General features: G+C 37.4%; 1 protein-coding gene across 1 annotated transcript in view; it reads left to right on the top strand.

Moving 5' to 3' along the window:
* BCCIP (BRCA2 and CDKN1A interacting protein) overlaps window positions 1–15,257 on the top strand; it is a 30,143-nt gene that overhangs the window by 5,846 nt on the left and 9,040 nt on the right. The window contains exons 5-6 of the mRNA XM_053692519.1: window positions 1,368–1,555; window positions 10,369–10,534. Of these exons, the coding sequence (XP_053548494.1) occupies window positions 1,368–1,555; window positions 10,369–10,534 (354 nt within the window). The remainder of the gene's footprint in view (window positions 1–1,367; window positions 1,556–10,368; window positions 10,535–15,257) is intronic.

Here is a 15,257-nt window from a genome sequence, read left to right as displayed (position 1 = left end):
TATATATATATATATATATATATATATATATATATATATATATATATACACACACACACACACACCAGCTTAAATATAATTAATGCTGAGCTCAGATGAAAAAAATATTATTAAATCTCATCTGGTGCAAGGAGGTACGCAAATAATTGTATGAAAGCAAAAAGAATAAAACAGTTGTACCTTTAACCAGCACTCGCTCCTTGAGCAAACATAAAATATAGATAGTCTTGGCACAAAAGTCAGACTCAGAAACTGAATGTAAGAAAACAAATACCCTTTATTATCTTAAAAAAAAAAAAAAAAAAAATATATATATATAAAAAAAAATAAAAATAAACAACTTTCCAATGCATTTCTATGATCTAATTTACCTTGTTTAATTTGTATACTTAAAGGTACATGAAACCCAAAATTTTTCTTTCATGATTCAGATAGAGAATACAATTTTAAACAACTTTCTAATTTACTTCTATTATCTAATCTGTTTCATTCTCTTGGTATCATTTGTTGAAGGAGCAGCAATGCACTAATGGTTTCTAACTGAACACATGGGTGAGCCAATCACAATCTCTCTCTCTATCTTATCTATCTTATCTAATCTATCTTATCTAATCTATCTTATCTAATCTATCTATCTTATCTAATCTATCTATTTTATCTAATCTATCTATCTTATCTAATCTATCTATCCTATCTATCTATATCTATATCCGCCAATCAACAGCTAGAACCTAGTTTCCCTGCTGCTCATGAACTTGCCTAGATAAACCTTTCAGCAAATTAAATAATAGAAGTAAATTGGAAAGTTGTTTAAAATTGTATTCTCTATCTGAATCATGAAATTTTTTGGGGGGTTTCATGTCCCTTTTAAGTAGGCTCAGGAGCAGCAATGCACAACTGGGAACTAGATGCTAATTGGTGGTTGCACATATATGCCTCTTGCAATTGGTTCACCCCATGTGTTCATTTAGTTCTTGGTATAGTGCACTTCTCCTTCAACAAAGGATTACAGGAGGACAAAGCAACTTGATAATAGAAGTAAATTGGAAAGTTGTTTAAAATTTTATCCTCTATCTGAATTATGAAAGAAAAAAAAAATGGTTTTCCTGTCCCTTTTAATTATATAAACTTAATTAATATAATTAGGTATACCACTGGCAAAATCAGCCATTTCAAATGCAAATATAAAGACAAAGGAGATATTTGTAAACAATTCAATACACTCCAACAGGTAAAATGAATCCTTGGGAACAAATTAAAGAGGAGACCAATTTTGGATAAACTGTCCCTTTTTAAGTTCTGAGTTAACCAGATATGCAGACCGTTGACATTAATGAAAACTTACGCATGTTCCATTTTGTTTCTAGGGTATTCCATGTGCTGAAGAAATCAAAGAGCTGATTCTTAGTCAGTGTGAGAAAAACTGCGGAGAGAGCACGGTTGAACAGTTTGAGAAAGTTCTAAATGATAACAGCAAGCCCGTAGGTCTCCTCCTAAGCGAACGATTCATTAATGTACCTGCACAGATTGCTCTGCCTATGCACCAGCAACTTCAGTAAGAATATTTCCAACTATTCCTTTGAACATTTTATTCCATTTCCCTCAGTTGGCATCAAAGATGTTATTTAAATGTAAATGTGTTGAAGTACAGAGAGGAAAAAAAAAACCCTATAAATGTGACAATGAAGTTGATATGATAAGTAGAGACGAGGCACGCTCACTCTTGTTTTTATATAAAAAAAGATAGACTTCCAATTGCTTTTCTTTTGTTCGCATGCTTTTTCAAGACATCAGTAGGTTTTTTTTTTTTTTTTTATTTGGGAAGGAATCTTTATAGATGCATGTCCTTGTGAATATTCCTATTTAAATGCGATTGCTTATTTTCTCCCAAGATGTCCTATGTTAACTAGTTTGTCTTTCATATTTATGTAAAATGTTATTCAGTCTACTTCTTGATAAATACTCCAATATACGTCTGAATACAATTTCTACATTTAGTTTTTTGTTGCACTTCAAAGAGTCCTAAAATGCCCTTAAAAGAAAAGTGGTTGCCCACCAGCCACACTTCTAAGCCAGTCCTGAAAAGGGAATGAGCATTTGTGGCTATGCGCGTATGTTGCGCCGGATTTGGTTGTGATGCAGAAAAGTGGTAAAGTGATGTGGTTCTTGAGCACACCGTTATTTTGAACAATTTTGTTTAATAATAAAATTCTCTAAAGAATTGCTGCATTTTTATTATTGCATAAGAATGACCCTTTAAATCTGTTGGATGGAACTCAATGTTGCACAGTCAGGATTTGTTTACCTTCCAACATTTTATAAAAATGAGGACAATTTTGCAATATATTTTCATTATTTATTTTGCCCCTTTTTTGTGTAATAGACTTATCAAGGCAAATCCTGCTACATATGACCCTTATTGGTTTTATCAGATAACTGTATTTTATACTAACTTTATGACAGGGGTTAGTCTTGTGGTCCGTCGACTAAAGCCCAGGTGGCTCATCTAAATAAGGCAAATGGTGCGTAGAGTTTGGCCATCGAAAAATAATTGCAGTAAAAAGAATGTTCATTTTATTTTAAAAGCGTTAAGACTTGGCTGATCTGTTATCCTATGGTAGCACAACAGAAATGTCTTGTAATTACACTTTAAAACCATACAAGTCTAATAATAAAACACTAATTCATTTGAGAATGTCATTGTCATTATGAAATTAGTTTTCATTGCTATGTTTATAAAGGAGTGAAAGTCACAAGGTGTAATTCCTTGCTGTTCTATAGCTGGACATGGCTGGCGATTGGTGGCTACACGTGTATGCTGTGCCTGATTGGCTGTTCTGCCTTGTCCAGCTTAGTAGTGATAATGTGCTGCCATGCCTTGGCGTAACTTTCAACTATATGTTTATTTCATGTGCAGGGATAAAAAATAGATTAGATTTTAGAATATATATATATATAATATATTTTTTGACAATCATTTTATTATTATACTAGAATGATGAGAAATGAGACATACAAGAATATGGGCTGGACCAGGGTGCAGAAATTTGTCAGTAGCACTGGGAAAGTTTTGAACATGTTGTTTGGTTTCCCATAATGCAGTGTTCTTTAATGTAAACCTGTTAAAACTGTGGCAATTGTTACTGAGAGGTTGTGATAGAGAACGATCATAATTATAGTAATGATAATTAACATAGTGGAGTCCGGAAATGAATCCAGAGAAATTGTATTAAATGTTAGTGGGTCGTAAAGGGATTTGCGTGAAAAAATAGATCAATCCATAAACTATAATTAACATATTTTTTTTTCTATTGTTTCCACACTATAGAGTTATTACAATATAGAGCGGAATTAAAGAAAACCTCACAACTTAAAACTAAAAAAAAAACAAAAAACTAACACTCGGGCGGTAGAGCTGCATTATTACAGTGCTAAATGCTTTACTTTTTAGTGAAAATGTACCTTCTTTTTGCAACTGATCTGAGCATTTCAGGCATTAAATACAGAGATACTGTGTATAGATATAGAATATTGTATATAACAACTGCATTGCAAAAGATCCACATACAAAATACATTTTTAAAACCTGTATGCTGCACTATTATTAGCAACATTTGCATACTTTTTTTTCCGTATGTGCCTAATTGGGTGAGATATAGATGAGCTGTTGTACTTAGTTAGCAATCACTGTGTAGGGTATAGCAGTGCTTCTCAACTGCAGTTCTCAAGTAATCCTAACAGGCCAGATTTTAATGATATTTTAACTAGAGCACAGGTGAAATAATCGGCTGATCTGTAACCATGGTTACTTACCTACTCTCACCCATCAGCTGATTATTTCACCTGTGCTCTAGATGAAAATGTTTCAATGGGTTTTATTACTCCAAGACAGTCTCCCTTATGTACTAGATCAGGGCTCGACAAACCCAGGAGCCTGGGAGCCATGCTCCTAGAATTTTACTCTATTCACCATAGATCTATATACAGTTACCACTGACTGGCTCTTAAAAGTTTGGCTACTAAATATTCTTACTGGCTCCTAAATTTGAAACAGATTAGTCGACCCCTATATTATAGGGGGAAAAGTAACTAGTTATTTGATCTATTTACATCTTATTTGCTAGGATTTTGTTTAATTTATGTTGTTACATATTTTATAGAGCGACATATCAAAGTGCAGGTGGGTGTAAAGCTTTAGTTTATAGGAAACCTGCAGCTCCCTTCTCTGTAAGCAATAATGATTTTTGTTATCTTGTAATAAGTGTTGTATCTCAGCACTCCTGTATCTCATATAAAGATTACTGTGACTTCAATTCTGAGTTGAAGCCGGTAAGAAGAGGGACTTTAGTGTAAAATATGTACTTTGTCCCACACTCCCTAAAGATGACAACATCTGTAACCTGGATTATTTATTTTAAATACCACAAATCTAAACCAGCTAATTGATTTGCTGTATTTGCAAGATCTAGGATTTGCTTTTTGGGCTCCTTAGGGAGCGTGGGACAAGAACAGTTTTACACAAAAGCAAGAGGCGGCTAATTTCTTGTTATCCTAACCAGCCTATTAAAGGGGCATTGTAGTGCAAAAATGTACATGCTGTCATTTGATAGAGCATATCAGGATCTGCCCATGGGAGTGTGTGCTATCATTGTTCGTATGTAGGTTTGCGTCTGTACTATTAATCAGTGATGCGCATTTGGGCGCTTTCGTTATCAAACGAATGACGAAACGGCCACCACCAGCACAATTTGGCTCTTTTTGGAGCAGGATTTCTTCTGGATTTTTGTGTGTTGCACTTTCAAAAGATCTTTTATGAGTTGCACTTTTACAAGAAGAAATCCGGCTCCAAAAAGAGCGAAATGGTGCTGGCCGTTTCGTCATTCGTTTGATAACGAAATGCCCAAATGCGCATCCCTGATTAAAAGTACAGAGGCAGACCTACATACAAACAATGATAGCACACACTCCCATGGGCAGATCCTGATATGTATTAGCATCATGTCGTAATCCTAGGATGCAAGTGACACACAACACAAACCTTAAATACTCTATATAAAAATCCTATTGGATAAACCTTTAAAGCGACATTGAAGCCAAATTTTTTCTTTCGTGATTCAGATAGAGCATGCAATTTTAAGCAATGTTCTAATTTACTCCTATTATCAAATTTTCTTCATTCTCTTGGTATCTTTTTTTTGAAATGTAAGTTTAGATGCCGGCCCATTTTTGGTGAACAACCTGTGTTGTTCTTGCTGATTGGTGGATAAATTCATCCACCAATAAAAAGTGCTTTCCAGAGTACTGAACCAAAAAAAAAAAAAAAAAAAAAAGCTTAGATGCCTTTTTCAAATAAAGATAGCAAAATAATTTTGTAAATTAGAAAGTTACTTAAAATTGCATGCTCTATCTGAATCACAAAAGAAAAAAATTGGGTTAAGTGTCCCTTTAGGATTGGTTTAACCATCTAAACACATCAGGACCTGCCCTTGTGGAGGGTGTGCTAGCATTATTCATAATTTAGTCTGTGTCCACATACTTTTAATATGATGGAATAAAGGATTGTTTTTATATTTACACAAGGCACTGTGGACTGTAGTTTTGCTATAATAAATATATATAAATAAAAAAACATTTTAAACACTGTTCATTTGGTATAACTTTTATAAAACACAACTTTTTTAGTTTTATATAAAAGTCTGCCACTTTGTACCTCTGATTGCCAGACAAGGCTGCTACACAATGCAGTCAAGGGGTTAATATTTGTGATCTACTAATATTTATGCCGTCTAAAAATAAAAATGATTGTAGACCGTTTTCTTCAGAGCTTTCATTTATTTTCTCAAAGTACCTCCATCAGGAGAGAGAGAGCAGATTAAAATTCTTTAGTTTTAGGAATCTTTTCTCATACTCTTCAAAGGAATGAGCTATTTACTATACGAAACAGATTTTACACACATCTAACCAGCCTTTCTCTTGTATTCTCACATTCAAAGTACTCATTTGCATGGATTACAAAACAAAAATGATATTCAAACAGCTATACTTTTCCCCATACTCTTTATTAATCATTGATAAAATAAAACCTATGAAATGTAACTAAATCTGTTAAATTGAAGCAGTTTCCTATAAAAATGGCACCACACAGTAAATCTGATCATAAACCTAATGTTGATAAAAAACTTACTTGGCATTGAAAAGGTTAAATGCAGTAGTCGTCTAATGTAGAGAAGATGAATAATTCTAGCCGTTTCTCATTATTCTGCCATGAACTGTGAATTACACCATTTGTACCAGGACAAATTCCATTAAATCCACAAGCTATAAATTGTTAATTGCACAGACATGCAAGCCATTCAGATACGCAAGCTTGAAATTACCAGCTCGCCTTAGGTTATCCAAAAATTACCGGTATGTGGACTCGCATAAAAGCAGTAAATGTGATTATGCTACCAGGGTAGACAAAGTAAAATACCTTTAGGTTGCACATCTGGATGCAATACCGAACTAATAAAATTGCTGGGAAATAAAAAAGAAAACAAAAAACTACTTAAGCGCATTGTCAGTTTTTAAGGATAGTAATTTGTTTTTAAATAAATGATGATTAGTTCTACTGCATGAAAGGATGGTCCCTGACTCCCTTCTCTACTGGCTCATGGCTTGTAAGCTTGATTCTTTTAAAGGTAGATTAAATCCTAAATAAAGGCTAGACTGAATGATGTACATTATCCTCATGTTAAAGGGACATGAAACCACACTTTATTTTTCTTTCATGATTCAGCTACAGCATACAATTTTTCAGTTTACTTCTATTATCTAATTTGCTCTATTCTCTTGGTGTTCATTGTTGAAGAGATACCCAGGTAGATAGCGGGCACGTGTCTGGAGCAGTATATAACGGCAAACACTGCTGCCATCTAGTGCTCTTGCAAAACATCTGCCATATAGTACTGCAGACATGTGCACGCTCCTAAACTTAGCTCCCTGCTTTTCAACAAAGGATATAAAGAATGAAGAATATTTGATAATAGAAGTAAAATGGAAAGGTGTTTAAAATTGAATGTTCTATCTGAGCCATGGAAGAGAGGTTTTGGGTTTTATGTCCATTTTTAAGGGATATGAACGTTAAAGGGACACTAAAGTCAAAATTAAAATGCCATGATTCAGATAGAGCATTCCATTTTAAAAAAAAAACAACTTTCCAATTTATTGCCATTATCAGAATGTGCACAATCATTTTATATGCACACTTTCTGAGCCAACAGCTCCAACTGAGCATGTGAAGGAGTTCACAGTATATACATATGCAATTGTGATTGGTTGATGGCTGTCGCATGATACAGTGGAGGGTAACTTTGAAATAACTCTACTCCTTTGAAATTCAGCGTAAGTGCTACATTGTGTCTCTATAACAAACTATATTATTCATTTGCTCATTCCTCCTCACCACCTGCTACATTCATTGGTCCATCTTTTATTCTCGCCTCATGAGCTTTACATATTCCTAAACGTTCTCTCCTCCCTATTCCACATCCCAAAAACACTCCCAATACTGCAGATTTGTATAATCTTATGTCGCTCTCAGTTGCTCATCGTAGCTGCTACTGATATCTCGCCCAATCCTGGTCCCCCACAACTTAATCTCGTCCCACGTATACCTATAAACCTGAACTCTGGAAATCTTACTCCAATTCCTTGTGTATCTACAGCCAACGCCCCCTTCACTTGTGCACTTTGCAAGAAGCTCACCTTTATCCATTACTTTATCACCCATTCCCTAAACCTTTTGGATCTCTCCCTAACACACAGCCTCCCCTGCTGGATTGTCACATAGGGGTCACATTCCTAGGCCAGGAAACAGACAAGGAGATGGTGTATTATACTTTCTTCTCCTTGCATGTTTCAACAAATACAACCCACCTTTTCCCTCACTTTTTTTTAACCCATTTGCTAATTCTCTCCCCTCTCTATAGTGTACGTGTTGCAGTTATATTTCACCACCCTGGCTCCCCAACTCCATTTCTTGAACATTTTGCTGCCTGGCTACTTTTTTTTTTTTTTTCTCCTCAAATTCAGCTCTTTTGCCCCTTTGTATCATCATCACACCTCACTACCTTTCCCATCTATCCCGTTCTCTCACAACTACTGACCTCCCTCTCTCCTACTTACTTCAGTCCTCACACATTTTCAGACGCTCCCTCAGCACTGGTATATTTCCCTTCACTTTTAAACATGCACTAGTCGCACCTATTTTCAAAATACCTTTTCTTGATCACACCTCCCCATCCTATTTCCATACTCCCACTTGCTTCAAAGTTCTAAAAAGGCTAGTATTTATACATGTTTCACATTTTCTTATTTTAAACTACCTCCTTGATCCATTTTAATTTGGATTTATTCCACAACACTCCAAAAACAGGAATCATTAAAATTACTAATGATCTACTAAATCAAAAGGCCCCTTCTCAATCTATCTGCAGTGTTTGATACCGTTGACCACTTGCTCCAAACCCTCCAATCCTTTGGCATTTGCAACACAGCCCTCTCGTGGTTCTCCTCCTATCTGTCTAACCGTACCTATAGTGTAGCCTTGTCTGGCACATCCTCTGTCCCTTTACCAATATATGTTGGGATACTATAAGGCTCTGTCTTTGGTCCCGTTCTTTTCTCAATCTACATGTTATCCTTATTTTCCTTAATAAAATCCAACAGGTTTCAATATCCTTTGCACCCAAATCCACCTCTCTGCATCAGGCCTATCGCCCTTCCTTGCTAACTCATGTCACTAACTGTTTTTCTAATATTTTATCCTGGATGTCCTCTCACTACCTTAAGCTAAATCTCTACAAAACTGAGCTCCTTATTTTCACCCCTTCTTCCACAATCTCTCCCCCCAACTTTCTATAACTGTTGAAAATAACTTAATTACCCTTACCCCGCATGTGCAATGTCTTGGGGTCACACTTGACTCAGATCTGTCTTTGACCACCTGTAAAAAGATCTCCAAAATTTGCCACTCACAAAAAACACAAATAAGATTTGAATCCACTCTCATAATTTCCCGTTTTGCAACTCCGTTATCTCTGGTCTCCTTAGTCTCAGTCTCCTCTTTTTTTTTTTTTTTTGCAATCCATAATGAATGCCTCTACCAGGCTGATTTTCCTTTCACGTCGATCCTCATTTGCTGCACCTCTCTTCCAATCCCATTATTGGCTTCCTCTAACCTCCAAAATCAAACACAAAATTCTGACTCTGATATTCAAGGTCCTGAATAACATTGCTCCCTCTTGTATCTCAGACCTTGTCTCCAGATGCTCTCCTCATGACCTCATTTTCTCCTCCTCTCTCGTTACCTCCTCACATTCCCATCTACATGTCTTCTCCAGAATGTCCCATATTTTGTGGAACTCTTTGCCCCGCTCTACAAGACTTTCCCCAAGTTTTCAAAGCTTCAAGCGCTTCTTAAAGACTACTGTTCAGGGATGCATATGATGTACGCTAACCTTTTGTTATCTCGGTTCCTCCGTTTGTCATCCCCTGTAGATCACCTTTATGAGAGCTGATTTACAACACTGCAACTCTTGGCAGAGCCCTCCATGCATTTGTCTTGTATAAATGTTACCTTTGCTTATTATACCTATATTTATAGCGCTGGTGCTCCTACAAATAAAGGATGATTATCTTTCTATTATACGTTTTTTAATTATACAATTCAAATGTATTTAATGGTCTTTTTTTAAAAGTAAACTCTCATTTAGATAGAGCTTGCCATTTTATGAATCTTTAAATTGTACTTTTTGGCTCACCAGATATGTTGAGCTAGTTCCCAGTTGTGCATTGCTGCTCTGGGTCTAGTTTCAACTGGTTTTAACACCCTTGCATAGTTAAAGCATTTTATTATTGCACTGTTGCTTGCTTTATAACACATTACAGCCTTTTCTTCTTTTATGTCCTAATGAACGCTACTAGTTTTGTGTTTATATGAGCAAGGAGCAAAGCACTGTTCAATCAATTTGCTTTCTTATATAGACTCTCTTAACCATGGAGAAACATTACTCCTAATAACAGTTTTCTTAATGGGCTTAGCAGAATATGGACTTCAGGCTTTGAACGTGATTGATTTTTCTTTTTGAGTGGGTGGAATTTTGCTGGGATTCTTGATTCATTCTTTCCTTCCATACAAACATTTGAAATATGTTAATGTACACAGTAGGCTGAAAGTGCTATTGATTTAAAGAAAAAACCCCCAGTAATTCTGTGCCCAGGTGCATCATTGATTTTAAAATTAAAAACAATAGCAAGATAAAATGTCATATGATTTTAGTTTATTAAATCATGCAAGCTTTTAACAGTGCTTCTTTTTATTAACAGGAAAGAATTGGAAGAAGCTCAGAAAACCAACAAACCATGCGGAAAATGTCTTTACTACATTCTTTTAAGTAAAACCTTTGTTGAGGCAGCAAAAGTATCCAGACAAGGATTGCAAGGGAAAGAAGAACTGACGTTTGCAAACGCAGAGGAAGAGTTTTTCTATGAGGTAAGGATTTCATAATCTGATATTTACTTATGGGCTCTGTACACTGTTGGTACCCACTGGTGCAGTTGCAAAGAGCACTACAGGCTCCACAACAATAATCTGATTCTGTGCAGTTTGCTCTCTGCTCGCCTCCTAAATATATAACATTATGGTAGGACAGTGCGTTTTCTGCGACTTTTTTTATGCACAGCATTATTATTATTTTTATATTGTGACACATGAGCAAGTCATTACTCGAATGAGATAATATGGTATTTTGTTAATAGTCTGCCTTCCTACATATAAGGGATTATATCCCACCCCTAAACACAAGAAATAGCTCATACAGTGAGTGTGAAGCTGGAAAACATAAGTTCATATTTGCTACCAACACTGACTTCCTCTTGCCTCCAGGATTAAACAAAAAATTCTCACTCTGACATACAAGGTCCTCAACTGCACTGCTCCCCCCTACATCTCAGACTTTGTCTCCAGATACTCTCCCTCCCGTCCCCTTCGCTCTGCTCACGACCTCCTACTCTCCTCTCTTGTTACCTCATCACATTCCCGTTTACAGGACTTCTCCAGACTGGCTCCCATCTTGTGGAACTCTCTGCCTCGCTCCACCAAATTCTCCCCTAGTTTTGAAAGCTTCACGCGCTCCCTAAAGATTCTACTGTTCAGGGACACATACAACCTACACTAACCTTTCTTTATACCAGTTCCTCTCCTCCATTGCTGTCCCCTGAACCCCCTTACCATGTAAGCCTAAGAGTCCAGCTGTTTGTAGATCACCTTCTTAAGAGCTGACTACAACAGTGCGACTCTTGGCAGGGCTCTCTACCCTGTAATTGTTTTGTTGTACTCCCCCTTTGCTTATAGCGCTGCGGAATCTGTTGGCGCTCTACAAATAACCAATAATAATAATATTGTAGTTTGAATATATTAATACTACACTTTATTTAATTTTGTGCATTCCACCATCCCGTAAATAACTGGACTTACAAGTGATTTTGAAGTAACCCAGATAAAACTAACTCTTTTAGAGAACTGACAACTAGTACTGTATAGCTGTTGTTCAATATTTAAAAAGCACCAACATGAGGGGCGGTCTGCTGGGGCTTAGAAACAGGCAAACTTGGAGGTTATAAAAGTATATTAATATAATAATGTTGTTTTTTTTTATTTTATACTTTTAAAAATACATTTTTTTTATTTTTTTATTATTTATTTCAGATCCCCCAAGAGGTTGGGCGATTACCTTTCCAACGGTGGGCCTTGGGGGTCTGTAGCTGCTTAGATGCCTGAGATACAGGCTTCTAAGCAGCATGCCCCCTGCTCCTATACTTAACATTGTTAATGTTAAATAAAGTTGTGCGGTGACGTCATTGCACGTAACGTGAAGCCCCAGCGATGCCTGCCATTATGCTGCCCCGATCGCCGGGGTAGGAGCCGGTGGGAGCCCCCAGATCTCCCTCAAAGTGGGAGAGTGCTAGTGACGGCTCTGAGCAGTCATTAGCACTCAAGGGGTTAATAATACAAAAATAATAATTCTGGACTGTTCAGCTACTCATGAGTGGTCGCCATCAATACTACATTTCTTGCAAAACTTAAAGGGACACTAAACCCAATTTTTTTTTTTTTTCTTTCATGATTCAGATAGAGCATGCAATTTTCTAATTTTCTTTGTTCTCTTGCTGTTTTTGTTTGAAAAAGAAGGCATCTAAGCTAAGGAGCCAGACAATTTTAGACACCTAGACAACACTTGTTTATTGGTGGGTGCATTTAGCCAGCAAGTACAACCCAGGTTGTAAACCAAAAATGGTCCGACTTCTAAACTTACATTCTTGTTTTTCAAATAAAGATAGCAAGAGAATGGAGAACAATTGATAATGGGAGTAAATTAGAAAGCTGTTTCAAATTGCATACTCTATCTGAATCATGAAAGAAAAAATTTGGGTTTAGTGTCCCTTTAAATGTTCCTGGGGTCTGGTGAACAAGGGTCATTATCCAGCGGTTCAAATCTAGCTTTAGCAATGGCAGCCATAGAAACCGAGGACTTGTGCATGTGAGCATGGCCTATGCTCCTTAATTGCTTTGTGCAAATGCACCCCTTAATGACCAGCATTGTATGGTCATTAAGCCCTTAAGCACCAGCAACGTACCCTATATGTTGCTGTCCTGGGCCTCTGTCGCAATCTCGCTAACAGTAGCGAGATTGTGCTATTTCTGCATGCCCCTCGTGGGGCAGTGCGGAATTTGACTTGCAGAGTAACTGATGTAGAGAGAGACACTCTGTGTTCCTCTCTGCATCGGGTAGCAGTGGTGCCGATCGTTGGTGTTGCGAGAAGGTTAGGAGGGAGTTGGTTTGGCTCCCCATCGCTGGAGGCGGGAGGGGCTGGAATGGGTGGGACTGCTACACTACAGAAAAAATAAATGCTGAGGGAGAGGGGGGTCTTAGAGTGGAGAGGGGGGAAGATTTTAGAAGGGGGGTAAATGGGGGGGGGCATCTACACTACAGAATTTTTTTTTTTTTTTTAAATAAAAAGAGAAGTTAATAGAAAACCGTTTACTGGCAGACAGCTGCCTGTACCTAAGATGGTAGAAACTAATTAGAGGGGGAGGATTGGAGAGCTTTTTGGGAGGGAGGTAGGAAGGTAAGGAGGTAATCATACACTGAAGAAAATAATACAAACAAAAAAAAAACTGCAGACTGTCTGCAAGTACCTAAGACGGGGTGACCAGTGAGGGAGGGAGAGCTGTTTGAGAGGGATCAGGGGGTAGGAAGTGTCAGGTGGCAGGGCAATCTCTGCACTAAAGCTGAAATTAACCTTGCAAGCTACCTTATTAAACCCTTCACTGCTGGGAATAATAAGTGTGGTGTGCAGCTGCAATTGGCAGCCTTCTAATTACCAAAAAGTAATGGCAAAGCCATATGTCTATTTCTGAACAAAAGGGATCACAGAGAATTACAGCCATTTGTGCCATAATCATACAAGGGGTTTGTAAATAGTTAAAGGGACAGTAAATGTTCCTTTTATGTGTGATCTTACAATGCAGAGCATAAGCGCTACAGAAGAATTTTAAAATAAAGATTAAAAAACTTACTTTCCCATGTCTGCCCACGAAGCTGGAGCTTTTTTTTCTTTTTCACAATTTTGGCTTCCATAGCCAATGGGATAGCGAACGTATGTCTTCACTGAATTCCCTGTGCGTTCCCTCTCCTACTGCACATGCGCAATACTAATAGCCGGCTCAGTTAAACATAGTGCCTTGCAATTGCACTGCTTGAGCTGACACGTCTGTTGCGAGTGAGCAACACTCAATCCAAATTATATTACAGCACAAGGTTAAATAGCTATACAGAATACATCTTATTTCTTGCTCATATTATGCATGCGCAGGTGAAGAGGGAAAGTGCACTCTGGATTTGTATATGGTTGGTCTGAGAATGTTTGACAACACAAAAAGAAGAAAAAAAGTCTTCATGGGCCGACAGGGAGTTCTGAAATAAGTTTGAATCTTTATGCTAAGATGCTTCCATAGTGCTTATGCTCCTGCATTTTAAGATCATTTTTTTCATGGAGGACTTTAAATTAAAAAAAAAAAGCATGAGGAATTTTACAGTCCCTTTAACAATTTTTGTTTTATTTGATCGCATTTGGCGGTAAAATGGTGGCATGAAATATACCAAAAAAGGCAGAGATCAATACTTTGGGTTGTCTACTAAAAAAAAATATATATAGTTTTGATAGGTAAATTAAAAAAAAAAAAAGCTCTTCTGTTTAAATTAAGTGATGGCAAAAATGCTGTGGTCTTTTGGGGAAGTTTTAGTCTGAAAGGGGTTATGGCCTCTTCACCTGAAGGTCAGTCATCTAAAAACATAGATTTTCTGCTAGCACTTGCTTGGACATGAAATTTCAGAGGGGAAGAGGGTCATGGAGGCTGAATTATCATATGTCTGTCGGACCTGGTCCGACAGACATCGCTGAATGCGGAGAGCAATACGCTCTCTGTATTCAGCATTTCACCAGCAGCTCACAAGAGCTGCTGGTGCAACGCCGCCCCCTGCAGACTCGCGGCCAATGGGCCGCCAGAAGGGAGGTGTAAATCAACCCGATTGGCTTGTATTGTGGCGATTCCTGTTCGCCTCATCAGAGCAGGCGGACAGGGTTACGGAGCTGTTCGCCTCATCAGAGCAGGCGGACAGGGTTACGGAGCTTGATAAATAGGCCTCATGGTGTTTTTGTATTAGGATCACAGTAGTGAATCCACAACTTGCTCATGGTGATTAAATACCTTTTGGGACATCATCAGGATTCCTTTATTTTTTTTGTTAGTTCTTGTGACCTCCCCATCTGTTTCTTCTGATCTGTATTCAACATTCAGGGTACCCATCAAGCTGACAAGTTTCTCAAGTCCAAAACATCAACTAAAACGGACTGTACTGTGCAATATGATATCCCTAGACTATTTTGTGTAGTTAACTAGACACGTGCATTCGGGTCCTTCGTTGGCTCCATTGATTCTTGTGGAAGCTCTGGATTTGCACAGATATTAAAAGGGAAAGTAAACACCAGAATTTGTGTTGTTTAAAAAGAAAGATAATCCCTCTATTACCCATTCCCCAGTTTTGCATAACCAAATGTTATAGAAATACAGTTTTTACCTCTGTGATTATCTTGTATCTAAGCCTCTGTAAACTGCCCCCTTATTTCAGTTTTTTTGACAGACTTGCATTTTA

This window comes from Bombina bombina, chromosome 9, assembly GCF_027579735.1.
Source record: "Bombina bombina isolate aBomBom1 chromosome 9, aBomBom1.pri, whole genome shotgun sequence".
In the NCBI taxonomy this organism is placed as follows: Eukaryota; Metazoa; Chordata; class Amphibia; order Anura; family Bombinatoridae; genus Bombina; species Bombina bombina.
This window is presented reverse-complemented; position numbering and strand designations above follow the sequence as displayed.